Source organism: Pecten maximus, chromosome 11 (assembly GCF_902652985.1).
Source record: "Pecten maximus chromosome 11, xPecMax1.1, whole genome shotgun sequence".
In the NCBI taxonomy this organism is placed as follows: domain Eukaryota; kingdom Metazoa; phylum Mollusca; class Bivalvia; order Pectinida; family Pectinidae; genus Pecten; species Pecten maximus.
Window position 1 is genome coordinate 21,629,830 of NC_047025.1, and position 25,973 is coordinate 21,655,802.

The 25,973-nt window shown below is 35.7% G+C and overlaps 2 protein-coding genes and 1 long non-coding RNA gene across 4 annotated transcripts in view; 2 read left to right on the plus strand and 1 right to left on the minus strand.

Annotated features, from left to right (window-relative positions):
* Positions 1 to 16,698, minus strand: part of LOC117337670 (RING finger and SPRY domain-containing protein 1-like) — a 51,159-nt gene extending 34,461 nt beyond the window's left edge. Inside the window, exons 1-11 of the mRNA XM_033898766.1 lie at positions 16,607 to 16,698; positions 15,910 to 16,337; positions 13,643 to 13,808; positions 12,899 to 13,031; positions 12,484 to 12,542; positions 10,806 to 10,872; positions 10,009 to 10,149; positions 9,449 to 9,459; positions 9,039 to 9,143; positions 7,995 to 8,138; positions 5,438 to 5,549 (exon numbers count right to left, since the gene is read on the minus strand). Of these exons, the coding sequence (XP_033754657.1) occupies positions 5,438 to 5,549; positions 7,995 to 8,138; positions 9,039 to 9,143; positions 9,449 to 9,459; positions 10,009 to 10,149; positions 10,806 to 10,872; positions 12,484 to 12,542; positions 12,899 to 13,031; positions 13,643 to 13,808; positions 15,910 to 16,226 (1,255 nt within the window). The 5' untranslated portion in view covers positions 16,227 to 16,337; positions 16,607 to 16,698. The remainder of the gene's footprint in view (positions 1 to 5,437; positions 5,550 to 7,994; positions 8,139 to 9,038; positions 9,144 to 9,448; positions 9,460 to 10,008; positions 10,150 to 10,805; positions 10,873 to 12,483; positions 12,543 to 12,898; positions 13,032 to 13,642; positions 13,809 to 15,909; positions 16,338 to 16,606) is intronic.
* Positions 16,699 to 16,872: 174 nt separating this feature from the next.
* LOC117337672 (uncharacterized protein C5orf49 homolog) lies at positions 16,873 to 25,097 on the plus strand. Of its 2 annotated transcripts, XM_033898769.1 has the most exons (4): positions 16,878 to 17,071; positions 17,925 to 17,945; positions 22,031 to 22,150; positions 23,761 to 25,097. In XM_033898769.1, the coding sequence occupies exons 1-4, from the start codon at positions 16,919 to 16,921 to the stop codon at positions 23,902 to 23,904; spliced, it is 438 nt and encodes a 145-aa protein (XP_033754660.1). In that variant the 5' UTR covers positions 16,878 to 16,918; the 3' UTR covers positions 23,905 to 25,097. The 2 variants fall into 2 exon arrangements, with proteins under 2 accessions (XP_033754661.1, XP_033754660.1); XM_033898770.1 differs by lacking the exon at positions 17,925 to 17,945 and having other exon boundaries at positions 16,873 to 17,071.
* Positions 17,952 to 21,561, plus strand: LOC117337674. Its single transcript, XR_004534889.1, has 2 exons — positions 17,952 to 19,492; positions 19,576 to 21,561. It is a non-coding gene; the product is annotated as an uncharacterized LOC117337674 (long non-coding RNA).
* Positions 25,098 to 25,973: the final 876 nt, after the last annotated feature.

A 25,973-nucleotide genomic window follows, 5' to 3' on the forward strand; every position in this document is an offset into this window, starting at 1 on the left:
CGGGGGTCCGTTAGGAGGGTTTTGACCAGGATATCAGGATAATTCGGAGATCAGAAAATATCTTAATACATTGAGATGGGTTCCCTTAAAAAATGCTAAGAATGCACCATTCCATGAACTTAATTGAAAAAAATTTAGAAGTTTTCAAAAAACTTATTTTCTAAAAATTTACACATTTTTAATCATTCATTATATTTTAATATCTAGATTTATATACAATGATCATATTTATGGCCTTGAGAAGTTTTGTTATGCATTTTAACTACATATGTAAATAATATTGCTTGTTGATGTAAATTACCAATAAGTGTGAAGCATTTTGTGTGATTTTCTTGTCATCCTAAAGCTAAGGTGCTATATTGTATTTATGGATAACTATTAGACAGTATATCAATGTGTCGTACAACATATATTTGAAGTTTTTAATGTTTAGTAAATCTGATAGACATTACAATTAGTAGTCTACAAGGAATTTGTATAAAATCAAGGAGATAATCCCTTGGCTGACATGACATGTTGGAACAGTCCCAGCTTTATAGCGTCCCCTACAGCCATTTAAACACAGAGCAATATTACATAACTAGGGATTACATGCTTTAGAACAAGAAAAGTTTCTCGGTACTTTCCTTTGTAGTATGAAACTATTCGGAGAGTTTCTCAGTACGGACTTTAATGGGTGCTGGATCTCAACAAATAATAGTCTGCTGGATTTTATTTATTTTCGTGGCTCCAAAACAACCATACAATTCATGAATGATTGTACACAAGGAGCATTTCATGTTATACTTGTGTAATGAATGCAGTTACTTAGGAAGGGAAACATTGTAATGTTACCAAATAAATTGCATAATTTATTCATTCTGTATTTTAAACTGTTGACAAAAAAGCAGACCAACAACAATGCCATCATGATGATTTGTGTGTGATTATATGTTGATATATTTATGGTCTTTGATAAAGTGTGTGCTTTAGTAAGTAAGTCATAGAGATTCTGTAGAATATCACAAGGTCAAAAATGATCTAATATTTATATACATTATCATAGTTAACTCATTAAAAAAACAATTAAATTCTGTACATGGTTTCTATCATCTGTATCACAAAAAAAATGACCTGAAAAAAAAAACCCAATGAGTCGGCAAACTGGGAACATTTTCACCTGATTTATCATTATGTCTAGCATGTAGGGAGCAGTTATTATTTACTTAGCTCATTGTCTGTAGGGAACAGTCATTATTTACCTGGTCAGCTGCCTGTAGGGAGCATAATATTATATCTTTAATTTTTATCCTAAATCAGTTTGATTTTTAGTTTGATTAGAAAGATTAAGCTAAGTTTGTGTAAGTTATTCTGAATGATTTTTAAGTTTTTACAGTGTTTGAATAAACAAGTAAGACATACCTAGTTGTTTGTTTTGTATTAAGGTAAAACACCTGTTGTTTTAATTGTGGAAGTCTGAGGATATCTTAGTACCACTACAGGGACCCGGAGGTTTCCCTTACATATACTCCAGTATTTTACTTTAGTACCACTACAGGGACCCGGAGGTTTCCCTTACATGTACTCCAGTATTTTACTGCACTACAATGTAGTTAGAAAGTCTCCTAATTGAAAGACAACGGCAAGTCGTGTCAAGACATGGTGACACTGCCCTGAGGACAATAGACAAAAGTCCAATTCGGAATGTTGACACATTGACAATAGTCAAGAGAGAAAACAAGTTTTCTTGTTGATTTTTTCTCTCTATTTTCTAACAAACTATGTATGTGCAACACTCTCCTATTCTCTTCATATTACATAATCAAACAAGTGAATTTGTGTGTGACATGTCTTGGACAAATTAGCCTTATCAAGTATCTTTTAAAAGACTTGCTACATAAAAATAACAGGTTTAAACATAATTCAAAATATAAGGTACAAAAGTAAACATGGAAGACATGAAAATATTACACAGGCTGCGGCAGTCCGAGTTCTATTTTCTCACATTCCACACATCCCCTTATCGTAATACACAAACATATCATTTCTTACACAGACACAGAAATTTAAAATTTCATCTTGAATTGAATGTATGTAGAAACTGATGTAAATGAGTACATGATTTAAACTTAATTGATATATATATGATTATATGATAAATGTACATAAATCACACACAACAAATAACATAAAGATTGTAAATGTCTGAATAATGGCCACAGATTTGTGTACACAGGTTAACAGATTACTAGCACTGGGGCTTAGTTTGTCTGATAGGATGTATTAATTTTCAAATATTCGTGAGAATATCCTACTTGTAGAACATTTGTTTTATTACCACCATTCTCGAGTCACACGGTCATTTTCAGGACACTTATACACCAATCAGTCAGACCTAATCCTGTCTAAGTTGTCCATAACGAGCTCCTAATCACAACTAGTACTGACCTACCACTAAGTATGAGAGATTGAGTCACACAGATCTTAATACTGTATTATAGTCGGAGTAATCCCATATACAGATCTCTTAATACACCTGGTCATACACTGCAGTTATGGATACTGTAAAAACATCTTCAAAATGTCACATAATACAGAGTTCACCCTGTTAAAACATTCAAGATTAACTGAAATACTTAGAAAACTGACAGACTGCTACATAAATGGCAGACTTAGCCTGATATGTAGCCCCAGGGGTCCCTTCCCCATGAGGAGTAAACATACCAGTATTTGCTGAAGACCAGATTATAGACTATCTGATCCTGGACCAGTAGAATTTTTCTAAACCGACCAATCACATATGGGACAAGATTATCTGGCTGCTTTAGAAAGGTTCACTTTACCAAAGTAAACCAAGTTGACTACAGGATCCGGATATGACTTTGTACATTACAATCCGGATATATTATTAACATGACTTTTTTGTACATTACAATCCGGATCTTATTAACACGACTGTGTACATTACAATCCGGATCTTATTAACATGACTTTGTTGTACATTACAATCCGGATATATTATTAACACGACTTTGTTGTACATTACAATCCGGATATTATTTACATGACTTTGTTGTACATTACAATCCGGATATATTATTAACACGACTTTGTTGTACATTACAATCCGGATCTTATTAACATGACTTTAATTTGTTGTACATTACAATCCGGATATAATTAATATGACTTTGTACATTACAATCCGGATCTTATTAACACGACTTTGTTGTATATTACAATCCGGATCTTATTAACACGACTTTGTACATTACAATCTGGATATAATTAATATGACTTTGTACATTACAACCACACAACTATTAGATCTTATATCTGATACTAATGATATTAATATCTTTGTCAACAGAACATGAAGCCTTTAATCTTCTAGTCATTTGATAAAAACTACAGTATTTTTATGACAACATCCACAATGGAAGAAACATGAGTTCTACTGTGTGTACATTACTACAGCATATCATCTGTTATGGCAGTAGGATCCAAGTCAAACATATACAGTAACCGAAATGACACTGCAAGGGAGGTAACCTCACACAGTTGTTTTGAAAATCCCAAAGTGAATTAACACAAATAGAATTAGTTGTATGAAAAACAAGAGGCCCATGGGCCTTAACGGTCACCTGATTTTTGAAATATTTCAGTAAATTTGAATGAAAGAATGAATTTCAAAACAAATAAAACAAATGATAGTCAAAAATGTGATTTCCCTATAACTATAGTAAAGTTTATCCCCTCCCATGGGGCAAACGCGAGACCCCAGGGCTAGGAAATTCACAATTATGGTAAAGCACCTTAATACCCTTCGATCTGTGAAGAGTATTTAATTCTACCTTATTTGGGCTGTAAGAAGAAGATTTTTAAAATTTCTGTTAATTTGACCCTTTTTGGCCCCGCCCATCAGCCCCTGGGGGTCAGTCAGGGCCAACATGTACATACCATCAAACTGTCATCCCAAGCTGATATGTTAACGAAGTTAGAATGAATTCCAATAAAAATTCAACAAGTAATGGTCAAAAATGTGATTTCCCTATATACACTATAGTAAAGTTTACCCCCTCCCCAGGGGCAAACATGAGACCCCAGGGTCATGAAATTCACAATTTTGGTAAAGCACCTTAAGATCCTTCCATCTATGTAGAGTATTTGATTCTACCATATCTAAGAGTAGAGAAGAAGATTTTTGAAATTTTTGTCAATTTGACCCTTTTTGGCCCCGCCCACCAGCCCCTGGGGGTCAACTAGGGCCAACATGTACATACCATCAAAGTGTCATCCCATGCTGATAATTTGATACAAGTTAGAATGAATTCCAATACAAATCCAACAAATAATAGTCAAAAATGTGATTTCCCTATATAAACTATAGTAAAGTTTACCCCCTCCCCAGGGGCAAACGTGAGACCCCAGGGTCATGAAATTCACAATTTTGGTAAAGCACCTTAAGATCCTTCCATCTATGAAGAGTATTTGATTCAACCATATCTAAGAGTAGAGAAGAAGATTTTTGAAATTTTTGTAAATTTTACCCTTTTTGGCCCCGCCCCGCAGGCCCCTGGGGGTCAACTAGGGCCAACATGTACATACCATCAAAGTGTCATCCCATGCTGATAATTTGATACAAGTTAGAATGAATTCCAATACAAATCCAACAAATAATAGTCAAAAATGTGATTTCCCTATATAAACTATAGTAAAGTTTACCCCCTCCCCAGGGGCAAACATGAGACCCCAGGGTCATGAAATTCACAATTTTGGTAAAGCACCTTAAGACCCTTCCATCTATGAAGAGTATTTGATTCTACCATATCTGAGAGTAGAGAAGAAGATTTTTGAAGTTTTAGTCAATTTGACCCTTTTTGGCCCCGCCCCGCAGGCCCCTGGGGGGTGGGGACCATATAATTCACAATTGTGGTTCACCCTCAGCCATGGAAGCTTCCTGTAAAATTTCATTGAATTTAGTTCAGCGGTTTTTGAGAAGAAGTTGAAAATGTAAATTGTTTACGACGCACTACGCACGACGCCGGACAAAAGGCGATTGCAATAGGTCAACTGAGACTTCGTCTCAGGTGACCTAAAAATGATAGTACATGTATTGTTTAATTGTTTAACAAATATCTGAACAAAACTCAAACAAAACATTCAGAAGTGAAAATTACTCAACTCCAAGAAATATAGACAATTGAATATCAAAAGTAGGAAGTTTATAGACACTGTTCAAATAGAGTAATGATATTTGGATAGAAGGCTCAAATACAAAGTATATACAAAGGTATGTAGATAAGTCTTGGGTAATGAGACCCAGTAGGTTGTCTTGGTTTATGTAAACTATTACATATTTTTTGTGATGTCTGGTAGTTAATGAGCTCTTCTTGGGACAATAATAACAGTTCTAACAATCTATGCTCTACTGCCATGAAGCAAGTAAAAATCTTACCTGGCTTCCAGCAACTGTGACCATGAGTCTTGCTCTCAGCATTGTACCAGATCAGTTGTCGACATCCATCATATGCCATTGAATACTCATCATCTCCTATACCATAGCCTTCCTACAACCCATATCAACAAGATTTAAAGGAGCAAAAGTAGGACTTGTCTCAAAACACAGAATAGTAGTAACACAAAGGCAGGTCTCACAAGACAGGTTTACTGTAGTGACAGAATGAAAGGTCTCACAAAACAGGTTTACTGATTTAACAGAATGGAAGGTCTCACAAGACAGGTTTAGTGTAGTGACAGAATGAAAGGTCTCACAAGACAGGTGAGAGGTTTAGTGTAGTGACAGAATGAAAGGTCTCACAAGACAGGTTTACTGATGTAACAGAAAGGAAGGCCTCACAAGACAGGTTTACTGTAGTGACAGAACGAAAGGTCTCACAAGACAGGTTTACTGTAGTGACAGAATGAAAGGTCTCACAAAACAGGTTTACTGTAGTGACAGAATGGAAGGTCTCACAAAACAGGTTTACTGTAGTGACAGAATGAAAGGTCTCACAAAACAGGTTTACTGTAGTGACAGAATGAAAGGTCTCACAAGACAGGTTTACTGATTTAACAGAATGGAAGGTCTCACAAGACAGGTTTACTGTAGTGACAGAATGAAAGGTCTCACAAAACAGGTTTACTGTAGTGACAGAATGAAAGGTCTCACAAAACAGGTTTACTGTAGTGACAGAATGAAAGGTCTCACAAGACAGGTTTACTGATTTAACAGAATGGAAGGTCTCACAAAACAGGTTTACTGTAGTGACAGAATGAAAGGTCTCACAAGACAGGTTTACTGATTTAACAGAATAGAAGGTCTCACAAGACAGGTTTACTGTAGTGACAGAATGAAAGGTCTCACAAGACAGGTTTAGTGATGTAACAGAATAGAAGGTCTCACAAGACAGGTTTACTGTAGTGACAGAATGAAAGGTCTCACAAAACAGGTTTACTGATTTAACAGAATGGAAGGTCTCACAAGACAGGTTTAGTGTAGTGACAGAATGAAAGGTCTCACAAGACAGGTGAGAGGTTTAGTGTAGTGACAGAATGAAAGGTCTCACAAGACAGGTTTACTGATGTAACAGAAAGGAAGGCCTCACAAGACAGGTTTACTGTAGTGACAGAATGAAAGGTCTCACAAGACAGGTTTACTGTAGTGACAGAATGAAAGGTCTCACAAGACAGGTTTACTGATGTAACAGAATAGAAGGTCTCACAAGACAGGTTTACTGTTGTGACAGAAAGGAAGGTCTCACAAGACAGGTTTACTGATGTAACAGAATAGAAGGTCTCACAAGACAGGTTTACTGTTGTGACAGAATGAAAGGTCTCACAAGACAGGCTTACTGATGTAACAGAATAGAAGGTCTGACAAGACAGGTTTAGTGATGTAACAGAATAGAAGGTCTCACAAGACAGGTTTACTGTAGTGACAGAACAGAAGGTCTGACAAGACAGGTTTACTGTAGTGACAGAATAGAAGGTCTGACAAGACAGGTTTACTGTAGTGACAGAATAGAAGGTCTCACAAGACAGGTTTACTGTAGTGACAGAATAGAAGGTCTCACAAGACAGGTTTACTGTAGTGACAGAATAGAAGGTCTCACAAGACAGGTTTACTGTAGTGACAGAATGGAAGGTCTCACAAGACAGGTTCACTGATGTAACAGAATAGAAGGTCTCACAAGACAGGTTTACTGTAGTGACAGAATAGAAGGTCTCACAAGACAGGTTTACTGTAGTGACAGAATGGAAGGTCTCACAAGACAGGTTCTACTGTAGTATCAGAAAAGGGTGGTCTTACAAAGCCATTTCTACTATAGAAACAGAAGGGAAGGTCTCTAGGCAGGTTCTACTGTAGTAACATAAGAGATAGTCTCAAAAGACAGGTTCTGCAGTAAAAGGGATAGTGGATTTGACAGGTTTTACTGTAGTGACAGGAAGGATGGTCTCCCTAGACAGGTTCAAATGTAGACAGAAGATGTGGCCTTCCAAGGCAGGTTCTACTGTAGTAACATAAGAGATAGTCTCAAAAGACAGGTTCTGCAGTAAAAGGGATAGTGGATTTGACAGGTTTTACTGTAGTGACAGGAAGGATGGTCTCCCTAGACAGGTTCAAATGTAGACAGAAGATGTGGCCTTCCAAGGCAGGTTCTACTGTAGTAACATAAGAGATAGTCTCAAAAGACAGGTTCTGCAGTAAAAGGGATAGTGGATTTGACAGGTTTTACTGTAGTGACAGGAAGGATGGTCTCCCTAGACAGGTTCAAATGTAGACAGAAGACGTGGCCTTCCAATGCAAGGCAGGTTCTACTTTAGTAACATAAGAGATAGTCTCAAGACAGGTTCTACAGTAAAAGGGATAGTGGATTAGACAGGTTTTACTGTAGGAAGGATGGTCTCATAACACAGGTTCTACTCTAGTAACAGATGGTATCTATTTTAGTCTCATAAATGGGATTCATGCAAGATGAAGAAACGCTCACATAAAATTTATTTGTCCTTACATGGTTAAGAAAACTGCTGTCTTTTGTCGCCCAGCCAATCTGCATCACTCCATCTGTAATTACTGTAACCTCATAATACCAGATTCCTGAGTCAACCTGGAACGTACAGCGTACACTCTCGAACGAGGACGCATCACTCCTCGCCTGTAACAGACACACGAATGTAGATCTGTTAGAATCTAAGGATACTTGATTCCTAGAATTCATCATTTTATAAAACCTTTAATAAAGAGTTATCGGCTACAAATTGCGTTCTTTTTAGAAGTAAAATCCCTTTATAAATCCAAAAATGATTGGAATTATGCTAATAATCATCTGCATTCTGAAACAGTACAATACATTGTATGTTAGAATAAGATAAATGCATGATTCTACACCAGCATCGATATCAATACTCAGAAAAAATGATGTGTCATAAAGAAGTTGATTATGATAGCACTGAATTAGTTTGGATGGGAGAAAGAGATGGTATAGTATGCAGGTGTCCAAGCTTTCTGAATTCTCAAACTTCACCGACAAAACAAGATTCAAATTCACTTTCATGGTTTGGATGTAGCTGTGCAGGGAAGACAGACAAAACACTTTTGTTTCTAGTTTCTCTGTGATATTGAGCCATTTATACCTCTCTACAAAATGGCAGTGGTATAAAAATCATTAAACTTATGTGTAATATTATTTCATCTTCATTAACAAGACAATTTTAATGAATCACATACTGATTTAAAACTTATCTTTTGTAATTCATACCTAATTCTTTACTTATTCACCTCTCCATATATACAAAATATAAATGTCTGATTATCTGGGGCACCCTTAACAATTATTATTTCTATCTCACAGTATTATAATCCTAACTAAGGGAGATAATCCAATTATGTTTACAAGGAAAGTTTAATCTTGGCAACTTAACCTATAAATACACAATAGTGGACGGTCAGCAGTGTGTCAATACGGTCAGCAGTGTGTCAATACTTACAAACTTTACAGCAAAAATGGACTTATTGTGTGACACGTTTCTGATGACCACTCATCACTGGAGCTTACCTCAGTGCCGTCTGGTGAAATCTTGAGGTATTCGCTGACATCGTTACTATTCAACATTACATTAACAGCACTCAAGTCCTCAGACTCGTGGGAAAATTTGCGACCCTGAAAGGTTAGAGAATGTAATTACAAAAATTGTATAACAGGATAAATAGATGTGTGACAACAAAGTGTCAGAACATTGCTGGGCATGTTTTCCTGTCAAATTAAGAAACCTACTGATTAACCTGACAATTGGATTATCTACAATGAAGATACAATAAATAATATATTAAAAAAAGTAATATAGGGAAGACCGGTACTGTCTGTAGTATGATGTTATTATCATTATAAACTTATGCACCATAATCTATGGGAGAGCTAGTGTTCTTTTTAGAGTTTTGTTTAACAATCTAGATTATACAAGTTACCTCTGTGACGACTGTCAGTGTTTCCAAGACAACAGCGGTCAGCAGGAGCAAGTCAGAAGGATAATAAATAAAATTCATATATTACAGAGCATTCAATGTAAAAGACAAACTATTCAAGATTGCAAAGATTTCTCTTACATCAACTTTGACCCATCATGTTTTATAAACTGTTGACCCATTATTTTGTGTAATATTGCTGACCATGAACTTTGACCCATTATTTTTTGTAATATTGCTGACCATGAACTTTGACCCATCATTTTTGTGTAATATTGCTGACCATGAACTTTGACCCATCATTTTTGTGTAATATTGCTGACCATGAACTTTGACCCATCATTTTTGTGTAATATTGCTGACCATGAACTTTGACCCATCAATTTTTGTAATATTGCTGACCATGAACTTTGACCCATTATTTTTGTGTAATATTGCTGACCATGAAGTCAGTTTGATCATTGTTCTGTAATACTGCTGACCATGAACTTTGACCTATATCATGCCTTCATCACATATCAATTAGTGTAGACTAACAATTTTTTCTTAGTAACTGTACTTACAGAGATTATCAAGGCACCACTTGGCACAGAATCCGACCTCACGTTTTTGGTAGTCTGCATGCTGCCACCATTTTTCTAGTTCCTCTATTTCGTTTGGTGATTTTCGCTGTAGTGCTCTGTTAGTTGTGGCCTTGTTTTCACCTACAATTACAAAGTATTTGTGTAATGGAGTCCTGTTATTTTAGTACTTTATGTATCATTAATTTATCCTATTTTTCATCATCTAAACATAAAATATTCAGAAGAATTATATACAGATTAGTAAATGATGGAAGGTGTTGTTGTTTATATCTTACTTGCTAGTGAAATCATCTTCAATATTGTCTTTTTTGCTTACTTACTTTTCTATGAGAAACTAACTTGTCTGTGTGAACTCCTCCATTATTTGTTTGTTTGTTTTGTTTAACTATTAGTCTTTGCAAACATCTTCAGCATTGAATTTTGTTTACTTCCTTGTCTGTACGAATGTCTCCAGTTTTTGTTTACTTGTTTGTCTTTGCAAACATCTTCAGCATTGATTTTTGTTTTACTTCCTTGTCTATGCAAAGTTTCCTTTTTTTTTTCTTTTAAATTTTTAGTCTTTGCAAACATCTTCAGTGTTGATTTTTGTTTACTTACTTGTATGTGTGAACTTCTCCAGTTTTTGTTTTGTTTTGTTTACTTATCAGTCTTTGTGAACATCTTCAGTATTGACTATGTTTACTTACTTGTCTGTGCGAATGTCTCCAGTTTTCGTCGTTTTTTGTTTACTTATCAGTCTTTGTGAACATCTTCAGCATTGGTTTTTGTTTACTTACTTGTCTGTGCAAACTTCTCCAGTGCTACCAAGGAATGAAGAATAACTACAGGAGGTAGTGACATGTCCTACAATACAAAATGGTACAAGTAGGTCAACATGTACAGGTAGGTCAACAAGTGAAAGTAGGTCAACAAGTACAGGTAGGTCAACACGTACATATCAACTATGAACCATTTAGAAATGTGTGTTTGAATTTTACACCATACCAGTACATAATTCCCTCTAACATTAAGATACACTATCTTCCCAAAGTGTACACACTCAAAAATCGTGAGAAATGTGTGTTTGAATTTTACACCATACCAGTACATAATTCCCTCTAACATTAAGATATACTATCTTCCCAAAGTGTACACACTCAAAAATCTTGAAGATTGTACATAAAATGTCTTGCTGATAAGCCCTGGAAACAAGGTTTTGAATTATGATGGCTAAGGGTAACAAGTGAAATCAATAATTCAGCCATCACAAAACGCTTATAAATAAAATTTCAAAAATCTGTTAGGATACATACAAGAGATCACAGAGGGGTCTTGGCACCCACAATTGTGAGATCTTAATGTTCTATGTACAGGTAAGTCTGATTTTTTCAATGCTATCCCTTCTTTCCTCTTTTCCTCTTAATAATCTGATAACAAGGAAAACCTTCATATGAAATCTAAGATGACTGAGATTGGCCATTTCGTTTTCCGAATCAGACTCAAAATTAACCCAATATGTAGGATGAGAAATATCCTTCCAGTACTTCTTAAGAAATAGCAATAACAAAGATTGTTTACAGAAGGATGGACGCAGGGTAATTTGTATCAGATGGTGGCCTAAAATTCTCAACACCAAATTAAATGATTTTATACTACTATACACAAAAAGTAGATATGTTTGTGGAGTTGCATAAAAATTCAAAAAATGATCCAAGCATCACACACCCTAACCTAGGGACCTAATTCTGGTACACAATACACTGTTGTACACAATCACACACCCTAACCTAGAGACCTAATTCTGGTACAGGACACACTGTTGTACACAATACACTGTTGTACACAATCACACACCCTTACCTAGGGACCTAATTCTGGTACAGGACACACTGTTGTACACAATACACTGTTGTACATAATCACACACCTTAACCTAGGGACCTAATTCTGGTACACGATACACTATTGTACAATCACACACCCTAACCTAGGGACCTAATTCTGGTACAGGACACACTGTTGTACACGATACACTGTTGTACACAATCACACACCCTAACCTAGGGACCTAATTCTGGTACACGATACACTGTTGTACAATCACACACCCTAACCTAGGGACCTAATTCTGGTACAAGAAACACTGTTGTACACATCACACACCCTTACCTAGGGACCTAATTCTGGTACACGATACACTGTTGTACACAATCACACCCTTACCTTCTAATGACTGATTAGTATATAGAACTTTCATTGGAAAAAATACTGAAGATCATATTTTTTAAACCAAATCATGGAAAATACATGGACTGATAAATTATGGTTGTGGTATACAATCTTAGTACATCGTTATGGTTGTGGTATATGATTTAAGTACATGTACATCATTATGATGCCAGTATTCTGACAATGACATGCTTAGTTGTTCCACTCACATAAACAATAGGATACAGTCAGTTCCTAAATACTTACTAGATTGCCAATTAAGTAGTCCAAAACTCTAGGTGTCAACAGGGCAATACTATTTGGTCCTGAAACAAAAGGTGATGGAGAATGACTTCAGAAAGTATCTATCTCAATAAATAATTTTATATTTTCTAAAAGTAGAATAGAAATCTCCATATCTCTGGCTATATATAACAGTAATAGTCAACAATGTCTCCAATGCTGGCCATGGGTCTAGCTATTCTGAAGTTGATTTGCAGGACAAAAAATATTGTTCTGAAATTTCAAACAGGTTGGTTTCATTTGAATAAAGTTTATTTGCCAAAGTATTTCATAAAGGTTAAAAAGTTATAATTAGTCTTCTGCCATAACATGATAATGATGATACAGTTATCTACTGACAAATAATGAAATTGTATGTAACTCATAATTATACACTTACCTGCTAATTTTTCCGCTAAGCAACCAAGGACAACTCCAATATTCCTATGCATCTTACGAAAAGAATCTGAATTTTTGGCACCTGGATCTTCGTTGGTTAAATTCATTTTTTGACATAAAACCAATGTTGTTTCCTATAAATTGAGATAATGAAAGAAAAAATAATTTTCAATTTATAAAAAAAATAGACTAGCAATATTATAAACTGGATTTAATACACATATTTTGTTTAGTGAAAGAAACAGTGAAAATATTACAAGTAAAACAAATTACACAATCTTATACAGCCAGCTGTGTTATCAAGTGTCTGTCTATGTGAGGGGAATCTGGACAATAGCATGCATCGGGAGACATAGTTACTAAAAAAAATTCACTTGATTGATCGATTGATCAATTAATTACAGATCCAATCAACCCATGAATCCAATTAATATAAAATACAATAAAACTACATTTCTTATTAAAAGTGAGCCAGTTATGACTTGTTTAGACACTGTTATATATTAATGTAATCTGAAATACAGTACACTTAAAGTAAATAAGTTAACTATAAGGCTATCCCACATTGATGAAATGCTAAGTAGCCTCGTTCTATTACATGATTTAAAAGCTTAACAAAGTTACTTCTTCTCCTCCACATTACATAAAATTGGTTAGCTAGAAAGTCTGGTGGAGATTTATCTATAATAAACTAAACTGATAAACTATCTATGCTACTAAAATTAATGTACTATAAGCTGTTTACCTTCGTTGGAAGAGGACACTCATCTAAGAGCAGGGTAACGACAGCTGGTCCCAAAGGATCCTCTATAGGTATAGAATGGATGAGGGAGCTGACCATTTCTAACCATCCATTCTGTGACTCAGACACCTCCTGTAGACACAGCATAGCCTGTGGTGGCTCCCTCTCACTGTCAATATCAACACATTCAGCCATACAACAGGTCAAGGATTCACTTCCCAATAATGATATCACCCCTTATCTACATCAGTGTGCTTCTTCAGTATGAAATAATGTTTAAAATTCTAAAGATCTGGAACTTTCATAAAAACAGGGACAGTGGACATAGCTGTAAACCTCCTCCATTTTAGTTGTCCTTTAAGTTGTAAAATGTGACCTTTGACCTCTTACCTTGTCTGATGACCACCAATCTATATAAATAAACTCTAATCATGTGAGGAACTTGATCTTGTCTTATATTATGACACAAATATAAATTTGATCTCTTGATGTGCCTGTGATATATCTTTCACTCTCAAAGGTGTCAAGTTAGAACCTTTCTTCGTGCCAAAATCTGTTATAGGAAAAATAATTTTCTTTGTCCATATTCCATTTAGTTATTAAAAAAAATATGTCTGAATGCGAGACACAAAACTCAATATCAGAATGGGGATATTTGGTAATCCACATTAATAAGGGAGTTTTTCTCCTTACACTGGGTGGAATAACGTACTCTAGATCTGTATATGTATAGGGGTGGTTCAGTAGACCCTTGTTCAGCATGCAACATTCCGACTTCTCAAGAGACAAAAATAACACATTAGATGAATACATGTTATCAACAAAGCTGTGTTGAGGACAAGTATCACATGTTTTGTGAACAAATATAGTTGAAGCATTGTGTCACAAAAACATTAGGATTATAACTAACAAACACTTAATCATTTAACCCCAAAAATTGCTGCTTACTGTATTGATCTGCCAATAAAGACAGTTAGTCCTCTGCCTCCCCTTTATCTGAACAGTAAGTAATTTATATACAGTAAGTAATTTATATAAAAATGGTTGAATATTACTATAAGTATACAATTTCTATTAGCAAAGCTTCATGTCGTGATTGACCTTGGTAATAAGGGCAAGGACAGTATTTCCAATCAGCAGAAGGGAGTGTATTCCAATGCAAGGATCTGTTCTTAAGAAAAGATCTTAAAAAAAAACCCCCAAAAAATGCATTTTTTCAACCTTAATTTCAGATTTCAAATGGAAACTTTCCCCTGGAAATGTTTTATTGAGCACATCCCTATTGTATTTTATAAGCACAGTGTGCTTATTACACTGAATGAAGTATGTCCCTCATAATTTTAAAGTGGAGCTACAACTACCTGATGTATAGTATAATCATTAAACAAAATCAACTAACTTCTGACCAGAGTCTTAGACTTTTAAGAGTCTTGAATAACTCAGGTTAACAGGAATTTCCTTATAGCTTATGGTAAGATGTGCTCATGCCTAGAGGAGATTTCTCAGATACCACCTCAAGTATAAGCTATAGCATTTTCCCTAGCCAAGGCTTCTGATTGTGTTACTCTCCACAAACCCTTGGCAGATATAGTCCTGTTCAAACTGTTGCACCATAAAGTCCCAGGGCATCCAATCACATCACTTCTTACATTATAATAAAATATTCAGGCTTGGTTTCGCAGGAAACAAAACTTGTGGTCCCCAGAACAGAGCTACCTTGTCGAGTATGTCGAGGCATTTTCCTTAAAACAGAGATGTATAATATTTAGGGAAACATTGGGAGTGCTCGATCAATTGTAGAAGTCATTGGTCACATACCTCATGAAAATGACACAAGCCTATGCTACGTGTTTGTTTGTAAACATCGATCACCGATGAAGTGCATCAGTAACACTCGTATTGATAGGTCGAAAATTTCATGGTAATTTTGAATATCCACTAGAGGGCAAGAGCTGATGACTATATCTGCCAAGGGTTTGTGGAGTGCAAGGAAATCAGAAGCCTTGGCTAGCAAAGATGAAGTTATAGAAGATGGAGAGGCTTCATTTGAGCTAAAAGGACCTGGGTTGTGGTTATCTTCTTTGGCTAAGAATTTTCCTTTAGTCTAGTAGTAGGATGCATATGCATATGCCCACTTTGTGAGTGGATAGCTGATTGGCTAGTTGAAGCCCCAGCGTAGGCAGGGTATTTATCACTATTGCTTCCTATTACAATAATGTATTTAATTTTTGACATTGATCTGTATACCCTAAAAGTCAGTGTTTACATACTTATCTACAAGAGAGCGAATCACTGAGAGAGTTTCCAGTACTAGTTCATCGACTGTCTTCCTTGGTCTCCATCCTACTGAGGATGTTGGTCTGTGATTACCCATTCTTGAATCTGTCTGTACAGAGTGCTGTCCCCTCGTACTTGTCTCTGAAGACACAGCATTGTTCCCTCTTTGGTTGTCTCTAGTGTTGGTCTTATCTTTACAAATGCATGCTCCCATCTTCCACACAAATGACTGCAGTGCTTGTTTTAGCAGTCCTCTATTTTGTATTGCACTTCTGGAAATGCTGTGCACAATCCAAATGGTCACAATCATACCATGTCTTATTGTTATTTAATACTTTGTGGTTTGTTTTCTAAGTCTGAGGTTCGATTCGCAAACATAATTTCCTTGGATGGCCATGTCAATTCCAACATTATTTAATACCTGAAAATGAAGACAACAACAATGAATGTTTTTAAAAATACAACATGTCTTGAATGTAACATGTTCTATTAATTATCTCGGCATCATTATATATATACAACTAGTTAATATACCGTACGGTAAGTCATGTAAGTATAAAATTGCTATATCAAAAAAGAGAACCTGGATAATGTGAAGGGAAAATAGTCATAAATGTATCCATAATGTTATCATAAAAGAAGCATCAAATAGTCAATATATTCTTAAACAGATACAAATTAGATTATCACCTGAATACACCAGTATAATTAAGCGAAACTGTTTTTCTCATCTACCTAGTTATTATAGGAAGAGAAACTAGTTCGACGTCGTCCATATTGGAATGACGAAAAGCATCATGGGAAATTGGTATAATTGTCAAAAATAGTTTTATTTATCGGAATTATATAATTAAATCAATGCATAAATACGATATATTGGCAAAATTCATAGTGTTTTGTCATATAGGATTTACATCTGAAATAGATTAAAATTATTACAGCGGGCACCTGACAACGGAAGTTGACATCGGCCATATTGGATTTGCTCTAAACGAGAAAACGATGGCAGAATCAACAGAACGTAAACTTGAAGTCCAAACGGACACCAACCATTTCACCCTTAAAGGAAGACCATGTGAAATGTCTGCATACTCATTTATACCTACTAAAAGAGAAGATCCTGCAGAAAGAACTGTTTTCAACACCCCTAAAGATGTATGTGAACGTTTGACTGTACTGTCAGTATTCTAACTGTAGAGCATGTGCACGACTACTGTAACTGTTCAATACATAGTTTCCCTAGCTGGTATATGTGATGGTAAATGCTTGATTTCTGTATAATATAAATAATCTAGGTACATAGGTTATCCGAATTCTTCTTTTTCTATATTTCTTTTTCTTCTTAGGATGGTTCAGAATGGGTATGGTTTTATATTTGGTCAATGTCACTCATTAAGAAGCTGAGCATGCTTCTCCGACTCAGGAGGTGGAATGGGGTGGATGTCGTGTATATGATGTACAGTATACCCGGGTTTTATTCTGATAGGGACACTGCAGGAATGTGCTTTTCCCAGTTCTTTCACACATGAAGGAATGACAAATGAAAAAGTCTTAACATCCCATGAAAACATTTTGAAGTATTATTATTGTAATATATTGCTTTGATCAATAAATTCCATACCAGAAAATTGATAAATGTAGGCTAATTTACCAACTAATGATATACATGTATTATGATTTTTTTTAGCCAATTCCAAATATCATCTGAACCTCTGCAAGTTAGATATCAAGATCCTTGGTCTGGGTAGAATATTTCACTTTGTTATTCGTTTATTGAGAAGAAATTATATAGATATTTAAAATATAAAAATTTAACAATTTTGATTGCTGTCAACATTAATATCAAAGGAATTTATCAGAGAGCACATTAACATGTTTCCTGTTCCAGACTACATGTAGATCTAACATCAGAAGTCTGATTAATGCAGAAAAGTTTAGCATCAATATATGCTATTATATGTTAGAATAGTCATATAAATATTTTGAAGGTATCTTGATGCTTTTCCAGGTGACAATTGCCGTGGCGGAGGTAATAATACCCTATACAGAGTATAGTGTTTTCAGTGTGTGTCATTACCAAGGCTTCTTGTTTGTTTTCTACAATGAAATCAATTGTGTTGCTTAACTTGCATGTGCTTCAATTTGCTTTCATTTGTTTTTGCTTTGCAGAACAAGGGTTATATTTTACAAGATATTTTTTGTTTAGCTCACCTCCCTGAAGGGCATTTGAGCATATACTGTGATGTCCATCATCCGTCAGTCTTGCATCTATGTTTCCCTTTAAACAACTTCTTCTGAATAATCAAATGGTTCAGGATCATGATATTGGGCCAGTAGCATGCTGATGATGCTGGGATTATGGGTTTTACCAAATTTGATAAAATGATTGACCTTTACCTACTTTCAAAGTAATAGGGGTCAAATGTGTAAAAACCAAGAGGCCCTGTGTCATATGATATTGGGCTGGTAGCATCCTGGTATGAAGGGCTAGCAAGCTTTTGTTCAATACTTTCATGGTCACAGGGGTCAAATATGTTGAAATCTTTTAAAGACTTTTCAATAACCAGGACCCAGGGTCGTGATATTGGGCTAGTAGCATACCGGGAAGAAGGTCTACCAATTTTGTTCAAATGACTAAGCCTTAACCTACTTTCATGTTCACAGGGGTTGAATGTGGTAAAACAATTTTTTATAAACTTCTTCTCAATACCCAAGAGATCCTTTAAATATCAAGATATTGGGGTAGCAGCATGCTGAAATGAAAGGCTACCAAGTTTGTTGACCATTAATAACTTCTCATTTACCTGAAGACCGAGGGTCATCATACTAAGTCAGTGACAATTTATTTGAATGAATGAACTTAGCCTTATCATCCTACTAATTAAATTAGATTAGTATCAAAATCTTGTTTACCCCCCCTCCCCCCTCCCCATTTAAGTTCTTACTGTAATCCTACTGTGACATACTCAGGTTGGATCACTGTACTGTGATACTAAGGTTGAATCACTGTACTGTGACCTGAGAGAATGAATCGCTGTACTGTGACATACTGAGGTTGGATCACTGTACTGTGACATACTGAGGTTGGATCACTGTACTGTGACATACTCAGATTGAATCACTGTACTGTGACATACTGAGGTTGAATCACTGTACCATGATATACAGAGGTTGAATAACTGTACTGTGACATACTGAGGTTTGAACACTGTACTGTGACATACTGAGGTTGAATCACTGTACTGTGACATACTGAGGTTGAATCACTGTACCATGATATACAGAGGTTGAATCACTGTGCCGTGACATACTGAGGTTGAATCACTGTACTGTGACTTACTGAGGTTGAATCACTGTACTGTGACTTACTGAGGTCGAATCACTGTACTGTGACATACTGAGGTTGAATCACTGTACTGTGACATACTGAGGTTGAATCACTGTACTTTGACATACTGAGGTTGGATCTCTGTACTGTGACTTACTGAGGTTGAATCACTGTACTGTGACATACTGAGGTTGGATCACTTGACTGTGACATACTGAGGTTGAATCACTGTACTGTGACATACTGAGGTTGACTCACTGTACTTATAATGAGGTTGGATCTCTGTACTGTGACTTACTGAGGTCGAATCACTGTACTGTGACATACTGAGGTTGAATCACTGTACTGTGACATACTGATGTTGAATCACTGTACTGTGACATACTGATGTTGAATCACTGTACTGTGACATACTGATGTTGAATCGCTGTACTGTGACATACTGAGGTTGAATCTCTGTACTGTGACATAATGAAGTTGAATAACTGTACTGCGACAAACTCAGGTTGAATCACTGTACTGTGACATACTGAGGTTGAATCACTGTACTGTGACATACTGAGGTTGAATCTCTGTACTGTGACATAATGAAGTTGAATAACTGTACTGTGACAAACTGAGGTTGAATCACTGTACTGTGACATACTGAGGTTGAATCACTGTACTGTGACATACTGAGGTTGAATCACTGTACTGGAAGTGACAGATTCCACTGAACTTTGACGTACTATCATTAATAAGATGGAATCCACATTACTATGACATGGTTGAGTAGAATCACATGAGATTATGGAAATATTATGATTTTACTGATGGACATGATGGTTGTGTTATCAGTATATCTCTCCAGGAGACAGGTAATACATTAATACCTCTGATGGGTTTGCTTTACTGTTGTGCTTTTGTGTTTTGCATGCTAGTAAATGTATATATATAACAAATACCAAGGCTTGGCACTTTAAGAACATTGTAGTACAAATCACGCCATTTTAGTTTCTGGACATGTAATATTCCTCGGGTCCAAAATAATCATAACACCTTGGGACAATAACCAACTTTTATCAAAAACACTGCATGCATGTACATAAAGGTTGTTTTTTATAAAGAAATTTGCCATTTTGATAAGGAAGGAATTTAAATGTGATGTATTAATAAAAAACTTTCGTCAGCTAAACAGGAAAAGTATGTTTCTGTATAGTTTTTATAAGTCATGCTAGATTGATGGCAGAATTCATGATGAAACTTCTTGCTGTATTACTTAGGATTAGAGTCATGTAGATGGTGAAGGGAATAGTATACATTCAGTCATGAGAATGATGGAGGAGAGAGATTCATTGAATCATGAGAATGATAGAGGAGAGAGATAGTCATTGAATCATGAGAATGATGGAAGGGAGAGATACATTGAATCATGAGAATGATGGAGGGGAGATATATATTCAGTCATGAGAATGATGGAGGAGAGAGATAGTCATTGTATCATGAGAGTGATGGAAGGGAGAGATACATTGAATCATGAGAATGAAGGAGGAGAGAGATACATTGAATCATGAGAATGATGGAGGGGAGAGATACATTGAATCATGAGAATGAAGGAGGAGAGAGATACCTTGAATCATGGGAATGATGGAGGGGAGAGATACCTTGAATCATGGGAATGATGGAGGGGAGAGACAAATTGAATCATGGGAATGATGGAAGGAGAGATACCTTGAATCATGAGAATGATGGAGAGGAGAGATACCTTGAATCATGAGAATGATTGAGGTGAGAGATATATTCAGTCATGAGAATGATGGAGGGGAGAGGTACATTGAATCATGAGAATGATGGAGGGGAGAGATAGTCATTGAATCATGAGAATGATGGAAGGGAGAGATACATTGAATCATGAGAATGATGGAACGAGAGATACCTTGAATCATGAGAATGATGGAGGGGAGAGATATCTTGAATCTTGAGAATGATGGAGGGGAGAGACAATTGAATAATGGGAATGCTCGAGGAGAGAGATAGTCATTGAATCATGAGAATGATTGAGGTGAGAGATATATTCAGTCATGAGAATGATGGAGGGGAGAGGTACATTGAATCATGAGAATGATGGAGGGGAGAGATAGTCATTGAATCATGAGAATGATGGAAGGGAGAGATACATTGAATCATGAGAATGATGGAACGAGAGATACCTTGAATCATGAGAATGATGGAGGGGAGAGATATCTTGAATCTTGAGAATGATGGAGGGGAGAGACAATTGAATAATGGGAATGCTCGAGGAGAGAGATAGTCATTGAATCATGAGAATGATGGAGGAGAGATACATTGAGTCATGAGTGTGATGGAGGGCAGAGTCACATTGAGTCAAGATAATGATGAAGGGCATGGTTACTTTGAGGGGTTGGTTATGTTAATCGAGTCATGAGTTATATATGATTGAGTGAAGAGTTATACATTGAGCCATGAGTGTGATGGAGGGCAGAATTACATTGAGTCAATGGTGGAGAGAGTTACATGAAATCATTAAAATGATTAACAACTTTTGATATATTTCTATGTTGAGTGTGATTTGTTGCAGTGTATATAACTTGTTTTGTAGAAACTTTTTGATGATAATTCAAGGATAAAAATTTTAATAGTGTATCAAATACATTTTAGTTACAAGTACAATCTTCAGTTTCAACCACAATATATTTTACCTAGTTTTTCACTCGATAACTGTCAATGTTCCTACATAATCATAACATTGTTCACATAACAATTAAATGGTTTTGTTATAATTTTAGGAAAGATACCCCTATTCAACATATGAGAGAATGTTTCGAAAAGAAATTGGATTCAACAAAAAGTTGCATCGAGATGACAGAGAGCATGCCAAATCTCGGGGCCTCAAAGTCAACGACGAGGTAGGTCACGAAAATGATGGAATTCTCAGCTGAGTTACTAAATCAGAAATTACAATTAAAGAGCATGCCATAATTTATCAAAAGGTTATCAGTATAACATAACATTTACCAGTCCTACCTATACCCCAGTGAATTTTTAAACCTGTCTTATTTAAGTAGACATTTTGAGCTTATATAATTCACCACGACATGCCTTCTTCTAAGTACCTAAAACATTTTTAGAGTTCATTTTAAACCTATGTACCAGTAAGTTAAGAAATATTACCAGAAATTTGTTCTATAATAATTATCAACCTGCTATCTCATGAATCTTCAATGTTTGTTTGAGAACACTTTGGTAAGATAGTGTGTTGTGTAGCTGAAGTAGGTCACTGTCATCATACTTTGACCTAGCTTTGACTGTCTCAATTAGGCTCTCAAAATTGACAAATATAAGGTATCCAATTAGAATGACAGAATTAATAATAGCATAGAAATATATGAGGAAAGTTAATTGGCAAATTATTTATAAATGTTTAGTGTTGGTTAATTATAATGCTAAGTTAGTTTAAGGTAACTGATTATAAATCATAATGTGATAAAGACTAAATTGGGGAGCACTGGTATGGGTCACGAGATTGAGTCAACTGTTGAGTAATGGTCATGAGATTGAGTCAGCTGTTGAGTAATGGTCATGGGATTGATTCAATAATTGGGGAGCAAGAAAAATGAGATTGAATCAACCGGGGAAAAAGAGGCTTGAGATTGTCAACTGTTGAGTAAGGAACTTGAGATTGAGTCAATGGTTGAGTAAAGGGTTTGAGATTGAGTCAATGGTTGAGTTAAGGGCTTGAGATTGAGTCAACTGGGAGTAAGGGACTTGAGATTGAGACAGCTGTTCAGTAATGGTCATGGGAGTGGGCCAATAACCGGGGAGTAAGGAACATGAGATTGAATCAACCGGGGAAAAAGAGGCTTGAGATTGTCAACTGTTGAGTAAGGAACTTCAGATTGAGTCAATGGTTGAGTAAAGGGCTTGATATTGAGTCAACTGGGAGTAAGGGACTTGAGATTGAGACAGCTGTTGAGTAATGGTCATTGGAGTGGGCCAATAACCGGGGAGTAAGGAACATGAGATTGAATCAACTGGGGAGAAAGAGGCTTGAGATTGAGTCAGTGGTTTAGTAAAGAACTTGAGATTGAGTCAGTGGTTGAATAAAGGGCTTGAGATTGAGTAAATTGGAGAGTATATAAGGGGCTTGGGATTGAGTCAACTAGGAAGTATATAAGGGGCTTGAGACTGAGTCAACTAGGGAGTATAAGTGGCCAGAGATTAAGTCAAATGGGGAGTATAAAATGGCTGGATATTGAGTCAACTAAGGAGTAAGTGACCGGAGATCAAGTCAGATTGGGAGTATGTGTATATAAGGGGCTTGAGATTGAGTCAACTGGGGATTGAGGGGCACTCATTTCCAGATATGCTGTTTGTATAAAGGAGCCTTATTTGAAGAGACACTGAAATTGACTTACCACAACTATAATGTTTGATATGTAACACAAAGTGGAAGCTGGTTATCTAATTATATAAAGGCCTTTAAAGCTTCTATCCATTTCTTTTTGTCATTTTACAGGAAAAAACAAAAGAGGTACCCACCTTAGCTTCCTCTGAATATGGACATCGCCTGAACTTGCATGTAGACAATCCAACACGAGAACACGTGAGGATTGCCCATGTGAGATCTGAGTTCTACAGGAGGAATGGGATCACATCCTGAGTGTTTCTACTTAGTGAATCCCGAACTCCATCTTGGACATCATTGGTTGTGCAATTCATTCATAGAGGACATCTAGCTAACTTATCTAGGATTATAAACAATAGTGTTAACATCATAACCCAAGGTTACTGAAAATGAGGCATATCTATATGGTCATCGTATATGGGAATAACAGACCAGAGGTCAATGTGTATTAGTTGAATGTCATATCAGGCTAGCTAATACTTCATAGATGTACTAAGAAATTATATTTGGGATTGATGTTACCTAAAAATGTATAACACAGAGAAAGCAATATTTGAGGGGGTTACTTCCAGAATTACAGAAAAACTTTTTTTCCTCAATTATTTTTCTGTAATAACTATCGAGGTTTTATTGGAAACCTTGTACATAGTATCATTTATCGATAATTTGATCTGTTGTCTTAAGTATTGAAATCATGACAATGTAGTATGATTTAACAGTATCACAGATTTGTACATTGGCAAATGTTAGACATGATTTGATTATACACTGATTGTATACATTTATCTGAATTAAAGGTAATGTATGTAAAGTCGGGACTGCTAAATACACTGGCAGACTATCAGTTATTCCACTGTATATCTGATTTCATAAATATGTTTGGAGGTCAAAAAGATTATCGAGAGATATTACGTTGGGTGCTGTTGCTGGGTTGTGTACAATTTTAAAGTACATTGTATTATACATAATTTTGAATATTCATCTTTTAATACAAAAAGTAAATGTCATGCAACACAACTATTGAAGTGTTTATTTTTCACCACCTTTTAATTCAAATTTATAAAAAGTACATTTAAATGTGATGTGTGGTATGAAAAAATGTGGAGTAAGCCCATGCGACCCAAGCAGCAACAACCTTTTTGTGTTAAGATACATTATGTATACCAGTCTTTAAATCAGAATGAATTAATGCAATTTTTAAAAAGAAAATCAGTGTGAAATGTACACTCATAATAATAAAATTTACATATGCAAAATGGAAATGAAGCATGATATTCAGAATTTTGTGTATAAACTGATATGATACAAACAGGAGTGAAGTGGAATTTTACAAACTGGAGAGAAGTGAATTCTACATTAACTAGAGAGAAGTGGAATTCTGTATCTGTATATATATTAATGCTTTACAAAGCAATCACTGTGATAATTAAAGACATATTTATTCATAACCTCTAAGCGTTTTTATGTATAATCTTGATCTCCTTATAGCAAGAATAGTCTGATGGGTACAGTTTTGTTTTTAAATTAAGATTTCAATACATTTTACACCTGTAACATTTAAAGTAAGCCAAGATTGCTCATTTGAACAGACTTTATAGCCATCCCCACAGCATGCTTCTTGCCCAATATCATGACCTTAGACCTTGGTTATTGAGAAGCCATTTGAAGATTTTTACACATTTGTCCCTATGACCTTAAATGTAGGTCAGGGTCTTTCATTTGAACAAACTTGGTAGCCCTTCACCCCAGCATGCTCCCCAATATTAGGTGTCTGGGTCTTTTTGGCAAGGTGAGCTAATAACAATACATGATCAGGACCATCTGAGATCATTCAAGGCAAGTTTAAGGTACAGGCGGCGACGGACAAATCACAACGGCTAGAGGTAGTCCTGATGACCTCAAATTATTTCACTGTGGTAGATTTTCTAGTTTGTCAAAGAAATTAAAGTCAATGCACAAAATTTAAGATATCAAAGACATAATTAAACACAAGTTCCATAAATGAACTGATGTTAAACTGGTGTCTTTTTGTGATTTCTGAAAATCAAGGGAGGGAGGACACCTTCAAAAGGGTAGTGCTGCCAACATGTCATATTGGGTTGACATATTAAGGACCAACTAGACAATTCCTACACTAAATAGATCTTGTTTCTGCAACATCATCCATTCAGGAGTAGTTCAATCCAAGTCCCCTTTGGCTGTCTAGCTTACTAATACTGATAATATTGATAGGGTTAAACAAAGTTAAATACTCCTGGAACACATCAAATATGAAACATGGCAAACATCATTTCAGTCTGAATTTCAATACATCAGATCTGTGG